At 34.6% G+C, this 18,890-nt stretch overlaps 3 protein-coding genes across 4 annotated transcripts; all 3 read left to right on the top strand.

Annotated features, from left to right (window-relative positions):
- Window positions 1–996: 996 nt before the first annotated feature.
- LOC140890976 (floral homeotic protein APETALA 2-like) lies at window positions 997–4,598 on the top strand. Of its 2 annotated transcripts, none has more exons than XM_073299172.1 (10): window positions 997–2,128; window positions 2,264–2,289; window positions 2,441–2,471; window positions 2,599–2,686; window positions 3,038–3,183; window positions 3,287–3,331; window positions 3,458–3,552; window positions 3,652–3,794; window positions 4,007–4,162; window positions 4,241–4,598. In XM_073299172.1, exons 1-10 carry the CDS (start codon window positions 1,569–1,571, stop codon window positions 4,478–4,480), a joined length of 1,530 nt encoding a protein of 509 aa, XP_073155273.1. In that variant the 5' UTR covers window positions 997–1,568; the 3' UTR covers window positions 4,481–4,598. The 2 variants fall into 2 exon arrangements, with proteins under 2 accessions (XP_073155273.1, XP_073155274.1); XM_073299173.1 differs by having other exon boundaries at window positions 4,025–4,162.
- A 4,160-nt stretch (window positions 4,599–8,758) lies between these two features.
- Window positions 8,759–15,027, top strand: LOC140886966 (nicotinate phosphoribosyltransferase 1-like). The gene is made up of 15 exons (XM_073293926.1): window positions 8,759–9,068; window positions 9,337–9,484; window positions 9,720–9,839; window positions 9,991–10,125; window positions 10,212–10,273; window positions 10,831–10,906; window positions 11,096–11,197; window positions 11,795–11,911; window positions 12,457–12,515; window positions 12,672–12,846; window positions 12,920–13,054; window positions 13,125–13,223; window positions 13,475–13,583; window positions 14,368–14,480; window positions 14,596–15,027. Exons 1-15 carry the CDS (start codon window positions 8,908–8,910, stop codon window positions 14,671–14,673), a joined length of 1,689 nt encoding a protein of 562 aa, XP_073150027.1. The 5' UTR covers window positions 8,759–8,907; the 3' UTR covers window positions 14,674–15,027.
- A 1,063-nt stretch (window positions 15,028–16,090) lies between these two features.
- Window positions 16,091–17,659, top strand: LOC140893221 (uncharacterized). The gene is made up of 3 exons (XM_073302289.1): window positions 16,091–16,702; window positions 16,814–16,999; window positions 17,217–17,659. Exons 1-3 carry the CDS (start codon window positions 16,244–16,246, stop codon window positions 17,499–17,501), a joined length of 930 nt encoding a protein of 309 aa, XP_073158390.1. The 5' UTR covers window positions 16,091–16,243; the 3' UTR covers window positions 17,502–17,659.
- Window positions 17,660–18,890: the final 1,231 nt, after the last annotated feature.

Here is an 18,890-nt window from a genome sequence, read left to right on the forward strand (position 1 = left end):
GGTCCAATCATACCAACTTTGCTCTATATTATTACTTTTCATACAAAATATTTATTTTCAGCATGCCATATTCAAACTATTGTCTGTGAATACCGTATGAAAGCAATCTTTAAAAATGTAGTTACTATAAAGACACGATTAGAATCCACTCTTGTTTAATGTTTTCAATAAAAGTGTATACTTATATAAAAAAATATAAAAATAAAAGTGTATTACTGCGTGTGACGCACGCGGTGAAAGTTGCGGGTGTGGAAAGCATGAAGATTGATAAATACGAGGTACATGGGGTCAGTGTAAGAACAGTAAGGGGAGATGGGTGGGCTCTTTTCCCGTACAGTGGGATTGGACTTTTGTGGAATCTTTTTCCAATTTTGCCCATTATTCCCATTTCCTTTTTCTGAAAACCAAACCCCTCTTCTTCTCACCTGACGCCCCCTGTTTTCCCACAAATGCCCTTCCCCGGTCCATTATTAAAAACAACAAAAAATAAATACTACTCGAAGTTTTTTTTATATTTTTAAAATCAGCTTTGAAAAACTTAGATATTGGATGGGTTTACTTGAGAATGAATCAACATTCAGTACGAATTCAATAATGGGAAATTTGTTGAAAAATAAATGTTGCTAATAATGGCAATGGAGTAACAATTTATCAAAGCTGTGTCGGTGATGTATACTTCCATTATTGGTTAATGTAGGACGAAAAGAGCGAGTGTGGAGAGAGAGGATTGGCTTTTCGATTTGGTTAACGTCGGAAAGTTGCGTGAGAAAGAGATGCTTCTTTCTTGCCTTTCCAACCCCCCTTCTCTTCAACTTATAATATATACCGTTTTATAACGTGATTTAAATATTTTAAACCGTCAAAAAAATAGATTTTCACCCGAGAAGTTAGAAATGGGAAGGTGAGTTAAAGCAAGGTAGTAAAAAACAGGCACGTCTTTATATACAAATAACCCCATTAGAACTTTAGAGAAAAGGAGAATGGTTAAATGAAATAACAGCTGCAGACATATATATAAATATGGAAAGATTTTAGAAAACACAGCCTCAAGTATTTATGACTTGATTGAATGAATGATAAAAATAAGGATTCCACCACTAGGTTTTAGAGTCTCTCTGTATCATATTTAGGCCATTCGATCCATTTAATTTTAAAACCCAAAAAAAGAGACGACAGCCTGCGCATATATATGATCCCATTCAAAGCACTCGCAGGGGCAAGCTAGCTAGGAGGGGGCAGCTGCTAATTAACTAGCTACAGGGAAATTTATTTATGGAGATCTACTTTTATAAGCTAGCTAGCTGAAATGCCAAATTTTCAACTATGTTCTTTTGTAACTCTATGATCGTAGGTTTTTCATGGACCAAGTACTTTCGTGATATATATACATGTGGGAGGCATAAATAATTGATCAGATGATCATGGAGTATCGATCTCATCTCTAGTTTTGTGCTGATTCAAGATTTTCCTTTTCCCCTTTTTTTAGTTCTTGAAGCGAGGAAATTGAATTAAAGCTTGAATCTTGTTCTGGTGGGATTTTAATTTAAGCTTTCTTGGGGGGTTTAAAAATGTGGGATCTCAACGATTCACCGGATCAAAGAAGGGAAGATGAATCAGACGAGTGTTGGGAAGAGAAGGGGAAACGGGTCGGATCCGCGGCCTCGAATTCAAGTTCGTCGGCAGTTGTTATGGAGGATGGTTCGGAAGAAGAAGAAGAAGAAGACAAAGTTGCTGCAGGAAGAGGTGGAATTATTATTAGGAAGAAAAGCAGCAAAATTTTCGGCTTTTTTGTGAATGATGAAACGGGTCCGTGCTCGTCGGAGAGTGAACTTCCGGTGACCCGGCAGTTTTTTCCGGTGGATGATTCGGAGATGATGATGACGGGGAGTGTAGTAGCTCCAAATTCCGCGACTTCCCATTGGATGGGAGTTCAGTTCCGCCACTCTGATCATCCCCATGGCGGCGCCAGCGGAGGAGCAAGTACTGCAGCAGCTACATTAGGGAAAGCCGCGGCGGCGGAGGCTGCTCAGCCTCTCAGGAAAAGCCGGCGCGGGCCCAGGTCCCGGAGCTCTCAATATCGCGGCGTCACTTTTTACCGGAGAACTGGCCGTTGGGAGTCACATATATGGTTTGTCCATTAAAATAATCAAAAAATTCATTAATTATATATATCTGGTTTATTATTATTTATTTGTTTTTTCAGAAAACAAATATATACACACACATATCCATAATTCTTTATCTGCTTGTCTGTCTAATTCAGGGACTGTGGGAAGCAAGTTTATTTAGGTCTGCTCTTTTCTTTCTTAAACTTGCCTCTACATGATCAACATTTTTTTCAATTTCATGTATATATACTTTTACTTTGGATTTTTTCCATTAATTACATTCTTGATTAAAAAGTAGTATTCGAGTACCTAATTATATTTTACTAAAACAGGTGGTTTTGATACGGCTCATGCTGCAGCCCGGTGAGTTCCAAGAATCCCACTTTATTAATGTTATAATTGCTAGCTAATTATAATTAACTAGCTTAGAATTCTTGAAATGTAATATAATTATTCTCATTTTATAAAATAAATATAACTTGTGTTGCAGTGCATATGATAGGGCAGCCATTAAGTTCCGGGGAGTGGAAGCAGACATAAACTTTAGTATTGATGATTATGAAGAAGACTTAAAACAGGCAAGTCATTTGTATGACAATCAAAGAGAGAGAGGAGTGTGTGTTGTTGTTGTTGTTGTGTTTCAATCTTCATCTTATCTCGTACAGTGTTTTTCCTTATCTCGAACAGTGTCACCCACAAAATTTCAGATACAAGTACATTGAATTTTTTAAACGGTACTACTGTAAAATAAATTTAGGTTGGATTTCTTCTTTCACAGCCCTGCATATTACTGTGACATATATAACAAACTTTACTATGTCATCCGTAGCGCATATTTTAATTCGTAATATATATATAATTATTAGTTTCTTTGGAGCACAACAAGTTTGAAATAAAGGTGACAATTTATTATATGATATGTATTTCAGATGAGCAACCTGACAAAGGAAGAATTCGTGCATGTGTTGAGAAGACAAAGCACTGGTTTTCCGAGGGGAAGTTCCAAATATAGAGGTGTTACTTTGCACAAATGTGGGCGATGGGAAGCCAGAATGGGCCAATTTTTGGGCAAAAAGTAACCACTCTATATTAATTCATATGTATGCATCATGGAACATTAATCATTTCACTCTCTCTATTCAATTTTAATTGAATCAAAATGTCATATATGCATACAGGTATGTTTATTTGGGTCTTTTTGACACAGAAATTGAAGCTGCCAGGTGGGTTTGTTTAATTTGTTTGATTAACTATTGCTATTTTTTAATCTCTCATAGTAATTAATTTAGTTACATATATATGTTATGAACATTGATGTTAATTTATTTGTCGTGACTTATATATTGTAGGGCATATGATAAAGCTGCCATCAAGTGTAATGGAAAGGAAGCTGTGACCAACTTTGATCCCAACATTTATGATAATGAACTTAAAGCACCTGCAGGTACGAATTAAATGAACGAATATTCAAATTTCATTATACAATTCAAAGTTATGTAATCTGAAAATTACGTTGCATGTGTATATATTTAAATATAATCAGAGTCTTCCAGCATTAACACCGCAGACCATAATCTTGACCTGAGCTTAGGAAATTCATCAGCTTCTAAGCCAATTAGCAATAATCGGGCCAGAGATCATCAACTCGATTTTGCTCGGAGACGCCACTTATCGAACCCTGATCAGGTATCTCCAAGCAATTCTTGGATCCGTTGTTGCATGATCATGATTCATGAACGAAGGTAGTGTTTGACAGAGCTTTTAGGAAGCATTTTTCAGCTTTTCCCACATAAAATTTTAACATTTTGTGAAAGAAAAGCTAAAAATAAGAAATGTTTCCAAAAAGCTCTTTCCGAAAAGTGAAATCTTTATTTGATAGTATGATTTTCATGGTGAAGCAACTGCTTCATTTTCAGCCCCACGTGACGAATATAATTAATCCAAATGACCCGGGAAGAAGAAATGGATACAACTTGGTGGCGCAAACCATGCAAGATAACAAATTCGGGCAACAATTCGAAACGTTTACCACTCCATATATCTCACAGAATCTCGTAAGTACTTTTCCAAGTTAGTTCATTAATCCCTTCTGAAAAAATAAAATTTATTTTTAAAAAAAAAGGATTTGACAGATGAATCATCAGTTTCCTCCGGGAATCAGCATCCATGGGGGAAGAACAGGAGGAGAATTTGCAGGTTCAAGATCAAATAGTCAGCAATGGCAAATGAATAATAATAACAATAATAATTCATTTGCTGGTGCTGCAGCATCATCAGGATTCCCGCAGTCGCTTAACATGAACATGATACAAACGAGACCTCAAAATTGGCTTCAGATTAATGGAATCTATCCTTACATGAGACCCAATTAACTAAAATTTTCCATACTGTTTTTTTTTTTTTTTTTTTTTCTATTTGCCATTTTTGTTTCGTACGTTTCTGAATGCAAGAAAGGATCGGAGAATCCATCTGTATTTTTTTTCATTCAAGTGGGAAGATTAGATTCATGCTTTCAACTGCTTCTTTCCTATAATAAATGAGTAGGAAAAAGTAAAAAAAAAATAAAGAAAAAGAGTTTTGAGTTCAAAGAAATAGAGCAAATTAAAAGTAATCACCTTTTGCATCAAATTCCTTTTAAAAGCAAAGATATCAAATTCATAGCATTAAAATTCAAATTTTTAATGTGTTTGTGAAGGCAATTTTGCATGTTCAGAAATTAAAGAGGGTAAGGCATGCAAAAATAAACATTTATTACGGTAACTACTACAAAAAATAATGTTAGAAAAGTAAAATGTAAAAAAAAAACAATTACTGCAGATTTATAACTTTTTCATTGTGAAATGCATATTGAGTTAATGGTGCTTGAATTGTCACCATCTTGGATGTCCTTCGCCACAGTTTTTTGGCTGAACAGCAAAAAGTAAAGAGACAGAGATGTCTATTATTATAAGAACGAATTCAACTAAAACCCTACTAAAGTTTCAACGGATAATAATAATATAATATCAATAATAATAAATAATAGAAATTACGTACGTTTAATCCCAGTGTTTTAATTGTTCGTTTAAGTTAAATAATGAATGTGGATACGTGGAGATCGTTTAACCATTAATTAACGAACCTATTTTCGTATTTATGTTGGGACCAATATTAATATATTATTGAAATACCAGAGCATGCATTTTCATCATCTGTGACGTCAACATCAATTATATTATTATTATGTGATGCCTTCTGTCATGTATACGTTTGTAGCATGCTGCATGCCTTCATTCATTCGTACATATTAATTTAATTATAATTTAATCATTTTTGGAGATAAATACTTCGGACAGTGGGTTCAAAAAGAAAATTAGATATACCAAAATAAATAAATAAAGAAATACAATAAATATAAAATAAGTCAGAAGGCCGGGTTTGTTTCTTTGTTTTTGCGACAATATTCGGTTCGGACACGAAACTCAACATTCATCATGCTTGCCTCTTTAGTCTTTACCAAATGTATACACACACAAAAAAATCATTTAATTTTTTCAAATATTCGATAACAAATAATAATCTGTAATCGCTAGGATTGTATTTGAACGTTTAATTTATTTAAATGTATTAAGTAATTCAAATTTGTTAAAAATATTGATAGTATATATAACCTTTTCAATCTTTTCTATTTTATTAAAGTTGAGGGGTTGATATGTTAGTATGGTCAACCCTTTTATTTTTATCCTTTAATATATATTTAATTGATAAAATGCCATTTTTTCAATGATAACTAGTAATTTAGGAAAATACCACTTTTATAAAATTAATTTATTCATATAAAATAAAGCACTTTTTAAAATTATTCTCTACTCTATTTTTTTATATATTTTTGTAAAAAATGAACAGCATAAGCACGCAACACCTGCACACGAGCACTAGTATATCTTAACTCTCCAACCCCTCCTAGCTAATGGGGATTAAATACTTTATGAATATCTTCCAGTTGATAAATAAAACAAGTGATCTTTGAGGGAGTTTAATACTTATTTTCGTGGGTTCTTTTGTTTGTACAGCGACTTATTTTCATTTAATATTAATATTTTTTCTTAAAAAAAGGAATTTAATTTATTTTTTATATTTGTATTACGTGTACTAATGAATTAGTGATATCCCACGATTTTCTTTAAAGTTTAATTGGTACTTATAAACTGGCCTTGTGTTTTAAAGTTTTGTGAGGTGGTTGGCACTGTTAGCAATACATCACTTTCATATATATGAAAATGATGTATATATATACACACCCACGTTTTTTTAAGACAAAGAGAATTTAAATTTTTCTAATTAATTTATTTATTTTATTTTTTCTATACATTTCTTGTGGACATCCTATCAAATAATTTTGATTGATTTTAACCTCAGTAATTAGTGTGAGATTTAATGGCAGAATGAAACATTTTTACTCAAACTAAATTCATTCCCCCGAGATTCCTAATTACAATTATTTCGATGTTCTTGCTCGGTGAGAATTTTTATGTCTTTCTATGTGACATGAAATTTTAAAAGGGGAGTTGATGATCTTACCTACTAATTAATTAATTATTATTATTTTTTTTGGAAAAAAATAACCTTCTCTTAAAAGAAGCGAGGTAGAGGAAAAGGACAATAATTCATTCATTCAAAACATTTATTGTGCAGAAATGAAAGGCTGCAGTAACTTAGTCACCAATATCTAACCATAGCATTTGCATTATTTCTATTGGATCGATCATTATCATTTATTCACCATGTCAGCTGCATTGTATCTATTGTTCAAATATAGACTTTAGTGTCACGAAACGATAACACACCAAAATAGTTATTACATTATGCTCGAACATTATACAATAATAATAATAATAATAATAATAATAATAAAGATATGATTTAAAAAAAAAAAAAGAAACTAGCTTTTGCTACGAATCTATTAGAAAAACCGTTGCATAAGTTTCATAAGTTGATTTTCTGAACATAAAAATTTACCTGCCATTATATTGCATGGTTTCAACATCGAATCTACCCATCTGAAAACCGAAGAAAGTAGTTGGATATTTACGAGAGATTTTGCACTGAATAATTGGGAATGGTCCTAGATTACTGAGAGTGATATTGCATCAACTTACTTTTGTGAAAATGGATGGCAGAGTAAGAAAGGGTCTAAATATATTTTCCATTTTCGTAGATTGTATTATTTCTTCCACCAGACGTTTGTTTCCATTAAGATTTTCCATGTTCGGAAAATACGTGGGCCGAATCTGAAGAGGCTCTTCCAGTAGTTGCAGGTACGTGAGCCAAGGACCGAGTGATAATCATTTATCTTTTTTCCTGAACCAATATTTATTCAACTAAATGAGCAATTAAATATATATTAAAGTATAATTGACGAGGATAATTGGTTCATATATTTGTGCCAAAATTAGGTGCTCATTTAGTTGAATAAAAACACATATATTTGATCAAATTTCAAACCAATTATCCTCGTCATTTATACTTTTGAAAAAATAAAAATGATGCACCAATTTAATGTTGCTTCAAACTAGGAATGTAAATGAGACGAACTGTTCGGGTCTCGGCTCGTTAAAAGCTCGTTCGAGCTCGTTTAATGAGGCTCGTTAAGGCAAACGAACCAAGCTCGAGTTTTACAATATTCGGCTCGTTAGCTCATGAACATGCTCGTTAACAAGCTCGTAAGTCATCTCTTATACGAAAAAATAATAGTATTGATATTTAATTTATAAATTTACACTTTACTTATGAAAAATATTGAAAAATCTATAAAAATTAATTTATTAGAATAAAATTACAAATTTTAATAATAATATTATATTTTTTTCAAATATATAATTTAGTTTTTAATTAATTTAATAAATATTTAAATTTATAGTTTAAATATATTAAGCTCGTTTAGGCTCGAATAAGCTCGTGAGCCATGAATATATTCGTTAAATAAGCTCGGGCTCGGTTCGTTTATAAATGAACCGAGCTTGAACATTCAAAAAGTCGGCTCGTTTACATCCCTACTTCAAACACACTCGAGGATTTGTTTGAATATCTAGGCAGCCATATATACTATTTTCGAGTAGCAAAGTAATATCCCGGTCAATAAATATTTATACGGTTGGTTAATAAAAGATATTTCTCGTAAAATTTACCCGTGAAACCGTTACAAATGCAACCAGGCCATTAACAGATCAAAGTCGTATGGAAATCACGGATGCTGCTGTATATGTGCAGTCGGCCCAAAAATGTAGGATAAGAGCCCAATATTACAAGCCCCCATTTAGCTTCAATTTTAAATTCGCTTTATCCGATTCCGAATATAAATATATATTTTTGTTTAATCTTATACAAGATTAACTGTTCGTTATTAGCTTGATAATTCATAATCAACAGACCAAAATAAAAATAAAATCATTAAGGGATGAGACCTTATTATTTGTTAAAAAATATATATTTCTGAAATCTGAAACACACAAATATATACATTATATTAAAAAATATATTTTTTTGATGAAATGGACAATGGAAAGTCCAGGTGGGATACACGTGGACCGTGTCACAGTAGTCGTTTGCAAATAAATGTATATATACTTTATTACGTGCACGGTTTGTGTTCATCATGGGATTGCCTCGTTCCTCGTATTTCTAACAAATCTATTATATATATGAATTTGTTTGTGACGATGATTTTTATTTTGTTTCAGTTATTCAACAACCCTTCGATTTTAACGTTTGAAAGCATATACGAGTGATTGTTTTGGGTTATTCTTGATAGTAACAAGAAATGGCGGCGGCGGCGGCGAATGGGCCGAAGAAGGAAAAGAAGCGCGGCGGCGGAGTGGAGCGGCCGTCCAATCAAATGGTGACGCCTCTTTTGACGGATCTCTATCAGTTCACCATGGCCTACGCTTACTGGAAAGCCGGCAAGCACCAAGAACGTGCCGTGTAATAATACTCTTCCTTGTATTCAAACTCAATTTTACGATATTTTAGTTGTTTTTAGTTGGTGCTTAGGTGATGATGTTTGGCTGATCATATGTATGTATATGTGTTTTTGTCATCTATATTGAATTTAGACTCTCAGTAATTTTGTCCCTTTTTATGTTAATTTACTACGTCACATAAACACAGCTTGAGGAAGCCTTATGTGTGTCAAAATTTGGCTCTGTCTTGTGTTGGAAAATGTTCTCATCGTATCAATGTTGATTTTCAGGTTTGACCTGTATTTCCGAAGGAACCCTTTCGGAGGCGAATACACGGTCTTTGCTGGCCTAGAAGAGTGCATAAAGTTAATTGCTAACTTTAGATTTACAGAGGATGACATTTCTTTTATCCGATCATCCTTGCCTCCGTCGTGTGAGGTATACGATTTTCTTGAAGTTTTTACTATTTGGTAACATTTATGTTGTAGTATATTGGTTCTTGAAACTTTTTATAGCGTCATGTAGTTTTAGTTGGAACAAATCTTCTGTTCCATCACTGCTTGTTTTCTTTAAAACTCTGACCTTTAGTTAGGAAATGAAATTTTATTCAAACTCTCATTCCTTAATGAAAACTATCATTTAGATGTGTCTGACTTTCATTGTTTTGCTTTAGGTTGGATTCTTTGATTACCTTCGTAACACAGATTGTTCCGATGTGGAGCTATACGCTATTTCTGAAGGATATGTTGTATTTCCAAAAGTACCGTTGGTGAGGATTGAAGGGCCCGTCGCTGTAAGTTTTAGGCTGTTATTTTTGCGGAATCGTATTCAGTAAAAATTCTATTTACGTCGTGATTTATTCCCAGTATCGCTTTAATCAGCATCTTCTCAAGTTTGGTTTTTTTCTTTATTTTCTAACTAATTTATTATCTTCGCCTTCTAAGGTGGTTCAACTGCTCGAAACAGCACTTGTAAATCTTATAAACTATGCATCTTTAGTTGCTACAAATGCTGCAAGGCATCGTTTTGTTGTCGGGAAATCCAAACTTCTCATTGAATACGGCCTGCGACGGGCACAGGTTTCATCAGTTGTCTATATTGTTTCATTTCAAAATGCATATCTTTGTCATAGTGTGGAATGCTAATGGTTCTCACAATCATGCAGGGCCCTGATGGTGGTGTTGGAGCATCAAAATATTGCTACATGGGCGGATTTGATGCCACAAGGTGATTTTCACTAAAACATCGACTTTGTATTGCCATTATTTACATTCATATGCATTCAATTGCTCATGTTGTCAATGTTATTCAATGCATCTATTGGTGCCGTAGTATACCTAATAATGAAACGTGCGCAGAGGCACTGAGTTATACTTGCTGTTTTTATGTTCAAACTAATTATGTTGGTGAAAATCAACACGACACTTGGTATCTAATGATTTGTTCTTATCTTTATATTTTGTTGTTTGTTAAAAATTTTCGGTAAAAGCCATCGTTCACACTATGAAATAAGTTTCATCTTGATTTTGGTGCCGACATAAAACTAACGAATAAGTAAATAATTATACACCACAGAATCATAATAATTGAGTTTGAATGGTCTTCTACCGAATAGGTTGCAATGGCCAACCATTCGAAACTCACTGTATAAATGTGGAGTATTTGCCTATACTTCTCATCAACCTAAGACATAATATGCAATTGGCCGTTTCTTTAAAAAATAAAAAATAAAATCTGGAACTCATTAGTGATGCTAATCTACTTCTGCTGTTGCATTCTAACAGCAATGTTACTGCTGGAAAATTGTATGGAATCCCACTCAGAGGAACACTTTCCCATGCCTTTGTCAGCTCCTTTTTGGTAATGCCTGCATAAAATACGTATCTTAAATAATCATGTTTTGGCTTGAAACAACTAACTCCAGATTAATTACCATATGGGCAACAATTTTCCTTTGGTTGTGCAATATATTAACTATTAAGCATCATAATCATTATTTGGAAGAGCAGGTTTGTTTCATCGTATTTTGACTGAACCAAGTGATTGCAGAGTCCTGATGAGATCTCCGAGAAATCACTCCGAAGCTATGATGGCTCAAACATATGCCAAGATTTTGTTAGCTTAGTTGAAGCATGGTTAAGTAAACTAAAGGTGCACTGGATTTCCCCTTGCTTCTTTGCTATATACTTTATTTTTTCTTTGCTCAATATTGAATCTGCATCTGCATTTTTATAATATGAAAAACTCATTGATCCACTAACCTTATACCATCTTCGCCAATCAATTTTAAATCTTTATATCCTCTGCGCAAATAAGCTCACAATGAACATGCCAAAACGACACTTTGACTCTCGATATCAATATTGTATGACATGGCATGGAAGTACGTTCTCTGACCATGCATGGAGCTGATACAATACAACTTCAGCCACCTGGGGATTGATTTACTATGTGGAATTGTGAGAGATAAAACATCCTGAAAGATTGGTCTCGAAATGTTGTTACATATGTCATGTGCATATGTTGCTCAATATGACATAACTTATCTTGGGGAAGGAATCAGGAATTTTATTTAGGTATCCCCCGAGGTTTGACTGTTAAAAAATCCATCACACTTTTATGTATCGGAGGGACCATAACACTACATTGTTATCCTCAATTCAATCCATTCAGTTAGCAACTCAAGCTGTGGAAGATTGGTTATGAGCTGAGTTATTTGTTGGCTGATTTGATGTTTGCTTTGTACAGCGCTTACATATATTAGGTGGACTTTTCGTTGAAACAAATCGAAGTGAGTTAGCTGCTTTCACCTCATATGCGCTTGCCTTTCCCACAAACTTTCAGGCCCTTGTCGACACATATGATGTAAGTGTCTCCACAACCATTTAGGTTATTTCCGCAACAAAACGTTGTAAATTAATTTTTTTTTTTAGGAGCCTGCATTTTGCTAGACCCAATTCTCGCTGAATGTTTGATTAACTTATTAATTTCATAAAATTATGATCATATTGTGTGATTATGTTACAAGAATTTATAATTTATTGTCAACTATTACAGAAATTCTTATGATGGCCACTCTGCTGTTTTTGACTTAAGATTAACTCAAGGCCATCCAATGGATGTATTCTGTGGCTGTGGCCTCTGCACAATAAATTTTAATACAAACTTTTTAATCAAAATTTAACATCATGAGATCAAGGGACTTGAAAATTTTGAATAGTCAACACAAGTTTTTTGGAATTCCTTCTATATCCACTGTATTATTGTTCTTTCTCCTTTAACTTATTATCGTATTACATAATATCTGATCTTGTTATTGGAACGTGCTTTTTCCATCTCCATTTCACTTATTTCTCTCTGCATTGCAAATACATTGATGTTTGTTTTGAGCAATTCAATATTTTGAACAGGTTATGAAAAGTGGTAATCCTAATTTTTGTGCAGTTGCTCTCGCTCTAAATGATTTGGGGTACGTCCAAACGGCCTCTCTTTTTCTCTATTTCAACTATGTGACACAGTCATGTATAATGAACTAGCATTTAGTGTCTCCATTGGGTTCACCTTGATGACAGACTATGGATTTGTTTTCATTTTCATACTTTCGTTTTTCATTTTTTTTTGGTAGATATAAGGCACTCGGTATCCGATTGGATTCTGGTGATCTTGCCTACCTTTCTTGTAAATCTCGAAAGATCTTTCAGGCCATCGAGAAGGAATTCAGAGTGCAAAATTTTGGAAAAGTTACCATCACAGCCAGTAATGATCTTAATGAAGAAACTATAGATGCTTTAAACAAACAGGTGAATGGGACTGACAATAAATTTCGTAGAGCTTTTATATATTTTGCTTTTCCAATATTTCTTTTTTCCGCAGGGTCACGAAGTTGATTTATTTGGAATTGGCACTCATTTGGTTACTTGCTATGCTCAACCTGCTCTTGGTGTTGTTTTCAAGCTGGTTGAAATAAACAACCAGCCTCGCATCAAACTTTCGGAAGACATTTCAAAGGTTTGATTGCTTCATGTGAAATTTGTGATGATTTTATTGTGGACATTTTTTCACAATCCTTTGGTTTCAGGTCTCCATCCCATGCAAAAAACGATGCTACAGATTGTATGGGAAAGAAGGTTACCCTCTCGTCGACATTATGACAAGGGAAAATGAACCACCTCCTAAGGTATTATTCTTCAAAATATTCCACCTTTTCTTTTTAAAAATTATGGTTACTCCCTATATTTCTTGTCAGTATTTAACAAGATTTGAAATTCACTCTGGTAAATTTTGTTGTAAAAAGTAGTTTGGTGAATAAAAATAGAAAAATCTGTTTGGAGATGTGTCAGTAGTTAGCCAGAAAAAAGTTGGATTTTTGACAGCACCGATGTCGCCAGAAAGAAGTTGGATTATAGATTTATCCTTTTCGATATGCAGGTGGGTGAACGAATTTTATGTCGCCATCCATTTACTGAATCCAAGAGAGCATATGTTGTTCCACAGCACGTAGAGGAGCTAATGAAGTGCTTTTGGCCAGGCAGATCAGGTAAGGTTTTATAGTTTCTTGTGCTACATCTGCTACAACACTATCTTCTCATTGGAGTTGCCTCTACTTTTGCATATGCTTGGCAATTTCGTGCCAGCATAGAAACTTTCTATTCATTGTTCAAGAAGTATTCCTGGATGCGCGTGTGTTAACAGAGATGGCTAGTGATATTTGAGAAAATAATTTCATGAACATCAAGTAATTCTACTGTATGTTGCCCAACCACCTATCACAAAAAGCAATTCCAAGGGAATTCACCATGGGGGAAGTTGAAAAATCTGTGATTTCTGATAGTGATACGACCCGCTAAGTTGTATCAGGCAATTTTCCAAAATCGAGCTGGGGAAGGCTCCAGGAAAAAATAGAACAACAGAGGAAGGGGAGCAGAGACTTGGAGAGATTTCTAGAATCCCTGATAATGAGCTCGTCTTGCATTGTTGGCATGCTTCTCTCGTCGGCTCTAGTACTAGACCAGATGTTGCCCTACTCGTGAATCATTCATGGCCTTTTTGAAGTTGCATTGCCTTACGGGCCTAGGCACAAGATTGGCTAGAAATAGAGAGCCCTTCCTAATTTCATTTCTGTAGATGATGAATAAATGATAGTTTTGGGGTGCAAAACGGACACCGGAAAATCGATCCCTTAGTTTGTTGTCTCTTCTCCGTCCCTCTAGGCCATGGCGTCTGGCATGAACTCATGTTGTTTAACGAAAAATCTAACTTATAAGTCCATTTTTCATGTTATATATAACATGTTCAGTTTCTGTGTGGAAACAAATATGCAGGAAAAGATAGAGAAGAGTTGCTACCGATTAAACAGATTAGAGAACAGTGTATGAAACAACTGGAACAGATGCGGCCAGACCACATGCGAAGATTGAATCCCACACCTTACAAGGTTATAACAACCTCGAACCACACATGTTTCCTCAGAAAATCAGATTTCGTCCTTTCTCTGTCTCATGATTTTTCGCGCTTTTCACTGGTTTATACCATTTTGTTGTGATGATCAGGTTAGTGTAAGCGCAAAGTTATATGACTTCATTCATTCCTTGTGGCTCAAGGAAGCACCAGTTGGAGAGTTGCAGTAAAATTGGCAAGGATCTGTCTCGGAGATTGATTGCATGTCAAACTGATCGATATACCAGCTCGCGACTATCAGTGAACTAGACAGAAAAGCTTGATCACTTGGATTTACATTCTTGTTATAATTAATTCAAGGGTTCTTTTTCTTTTCTTTTCCTTGACCCTACCCAACTTTTAGATTGTTATCAGTAGCTGATTTCGCAATTAGCATGCAATCCCCTGGAATGCAAGTTTGAAACTCTCATTGGTGTGTTAATAAGAACATAAACATCAGTTATAGAATCAATAGAATTTTAATGTTAAAGGCTATGTATTTCATGTTCAAAAGCTTCAACATACAGCATGGAAGTTTCATTTAATGTGTTTTGTTATTATTAGATTCGATTGAACTCTGAAAGAACAAAGTCAGTGTCGGTACCAGTGTCGAGAAAAACATACTGAGGATCAATCCCTTGAAGCTCCCATTTCAGAATCATCAACTGCATAATCCTCCACAGCTTCTTGCAAAATCTAACAGTCACCAACATGGGATTCTCTGCTATCCTCGAATCCATTTTCTGAAATTTGATACGAAGAAGACGAGGCCGTTTCGCCCTGCTCTTGGTGTTGTTTTATATGCACAATTCCTCCGTGAAGTACTCAACAACATTCCCATGGCTTATTTTACGTGTAGAATAGAATTTCTTGACGGATTTGTCGAGCATGCCAATGGCATTGGCGAGCGGAAGTTACCATTAGCTAATTCCATCTTCTTTACTTGTTCAATGTTTGTATTTGATGGGTAAAAAACTCCCTCTAATGCTCGTACGATTCCTTTAGCTAGGCACACGTACTTTTTCATATAAAAAAATAAAACCCCATCGAATCTATCTGCGTACATATATTTTAATGTCAGATCTATTTCTCGCATTAACGTGCATGTTTGCTTCCAAAACGCGACAAAGTTTTAAGTCCCGACAGTAATCCAAAGTACTGATTATATATGATGGGACAGTTAAGCATTATTATTATATGGATGATACGATGATAATTATTTCATCTCATTAATAAATCAAGATATTTGGCACTGATTGGTTTGGAATATTACTATTTAGGGATCAACACTTTTTGCATCCAAACATCAATCCATTAAGATGAGTCGACTTTGGGAGATTGTCTCATTGTCATTGGATATTTTTATGACACGAATCTCTTTCTCCACTCGACCAATTAAAAAGTATGTCAAAATATTACATTTTCCTTTAAACGGTTAATGAGACCACTTCACAGAAGACGTATTCTAATGATGAGTCGAGTCAAGTATGAAATTATATAGTGAATGCTGAATGGGTACTTGAAGGGCTTTTGTGAAATTTATATAAATGGTTAAAGTTTTAGGTTAATAAATTGTGACCGCTAGCATTAATTAGCGTAAGATGGAGTTGGAAACATACAACATTAAACAAAACAAATAGAACGTGCAGGTTGGACTTTACACACTCCACCAAGATTCAGAAACACAAACCTCAAATCAAATCCAATCCAACCATTGATGGATGCTCATCAGATCTATCACCATTGATTCCACCAAAGAAAATGTCAATGCATGGCAAAACCGATTCCGAGGTGACGAGCCTCGCCGCATCCTCTCCGAATCGGGCCGTGTACTACGTGCAGAGCCCGTCCAGGGACTCCCACGATGGCGAGAAGACCACCAACTCGTTCCACTCCACGCCCATCATCAGCCCGATGGGATCTCCGGGCCGCCACTCCCGTGACTCGTCTTCCACTCGCTACTCTGCTTCGCTCAAACCAGGCTCACATAAATCTAGCAGCGCTCACGGGTCTCGCCGGAACCACCGCCTCCGCAAGGCGGAGAAGGAGTTCGACGCCGTCGAAGAGGAGGGCCTGCTGGACGAGGAAGGCGGCCGTAGAGGAGTGTCGCGGCGGTGCTATGTGGTGGCATTCGTCGTCGGATTTTTTGTGCTGTTTTCCTTGTTTGCTTTGATCTTGTGGGGTGCCAGCAGGAATCAGAAACCTGTCGTTACTATGAAGGTCATTAAAATAATACGTACATGTCGTAATAATAATAATAATCGAAAATCAGTATATCATAAATGTAAACTAACTATTTAACATGTACATATATATATATATATTGTGCAGAGCATATTGTTTGATGATTTCTTGATCCACGCCGGGTCGGATTCGGCCGGCGTCGGAACGGTAATGGTGACGATGAATTCGACGGTGAAGTTGATATTTCGAAACACGGGTACATTCTTCGGCATCCATGTATCAGCCACACCATTGGATCTTTTCTTTTCGGAACTCCCCTTGGCAAGTGGAATGGTAATTCGTATATATTCATCCCGTTCAACAATTTTCTTGCAACTTTTAATCTTTTATTTGTATATATATAACTTTGTGACAAGTAAAGCAATTGGATAATGTGATCGATCCATTATCGAATGTTGGAACCAATTCCAATCCTTAATGGTAGATGTTTGTAGTCGATCCCTTGGTGTAAATGAAATTATGCATGTGACATTAATATTATAATTTGCAGATAAATAGATTTTACCAATCGAGGAAAAGCCAAAGAACGATAGCGGTGATTCTAACCGGGAATCACATTCCGTTGTACGGCGGAGGTTCTGATTTGGGTAGCAAAGAAGGCAGACCAGCGGCGCCGGTGCCACTAGCACTGAATTTCACGGTTCGGGCCAGGGCTTATGTATTGGGCCGTTTGGTTAAGCCCAATTTCCACAGGAGAGTTCACTGTTCCGTAGTTTTAGACCAGAACAAAATGAATGTGCTCATTCCTTTGACGAACTCGTGTACGATTGATTAGTTAAGAGATTCCTTTTATTATTATTTTTTTTCCAAAATTTATTTGTATTTACATTTGGATATGGGCCGGAGGAAGTATCAAATCATATTGGGTTGTTAAATGGCCTGGTTGAGTTTGCCGAATAATGATGGCCCATCGATTTAAACGTTTTTAGGACAAGGTGGCTGTGTATTTGTGTGATGTTTTAAACTTTTAATCAAGGGGTTCTCTTTTAATTTATGTATTCTTCTTCATATGCCTATTTTAATTATGAACAATTTTAAGGTGATTTTTTTTAAAAAAATAGTAATTATTGGAGGCTGAAACTTAATTATATTTAAAAACATCATTCATAAACAAATATCGTTCATAAGATTAATATTTGTAATTGACATGCATATAATATACCAGTTATTCTAATAAATAGATTTAGAAATTTGTCTGTTTGTCTAAATGCATAAATAATGTAAGAACAATAACATTTGTGAGAAAAAGAAGTTGACAAGTTTGTCGGTTATTCATTTTCGATGGTTTGGCTGTCTATTTCTACAAAATGGAAGGGGGAAAAAACATGTTTGCTTTCTCGAAAAAGTAGTCACAAATTCATTTAGCATGCGGATTTATACCAATTTGTGTTCAATTAACTTGCATAAGATGCACGTTCATGTGATGTGGCGGCAGTTCCAACTTCCAAGTTTTTGTGTTTTTCATTTTAAATGAGAGATATGTTTTAATAAATATTTCTGAACATGTTTTTCATTTTTTAAAAAAAATTCTTCCTAATGTACCGTTTCACAAAAAATAAAATGTTTTTTATATTCATCTTAGATCATATCTAACTTATTAGACTCTCTTGGTGTAAAAATAACTTCAAAATAATGTAATTCTTGCTCCAAATTCAAAACTCATCTCCAACCTACTAACTTTAAATTTTACACTAAATGGAATATTATGGGAATGTTTTCTATTATTTTATTCACAACAACTAATTTATTTCAAAAAATATTTTTAAACACCATAATTAAAATATCAATAATATCTAAAATAATTTCTATATAGATATTATTAGAAATATTAATGAACTAAAATTTTAAATTAAATCTTTTTAACGAGGTATTTTGAAAAAAATTTAAAGTTTAATTTCATTATTTTAAATACTTAAATAGGTTGGAGCAAAAAAATCCAACACTACGTTGACGTTTTACATCAACATAATGTTGGATTGGAGAAACCCTTAGTTTGGATTTCGCCTGTATAAAAATTAGAAATAAAATAAAATTTATAGCATGTTCCTGATTGTTTTGCACGTAAGCACGAGGTGTAAGTTCGAAGAAAGTGAAGCAGCAAATGTCACGCTTGCACTATATCTTAAGCTATATCAGTAATTGAGCACTTAATTAATTGTTAATA

The sequence above is a fragment of the Henckelia pumila genome, chromosome 3 (genome assembly GCF_033568475.1).
Source record: "Henckelia pumila isolate YLH828 chromosome 3, ASM3356847v2, whole genome shotgun sequence".
Taxonomy (NCBI): Eukaryota; Viridiplantae; Streptophyta; class Magnoliopsida; order Lamiales; family Gesneriaceae; genus Henckelia; species Henckelia pumila.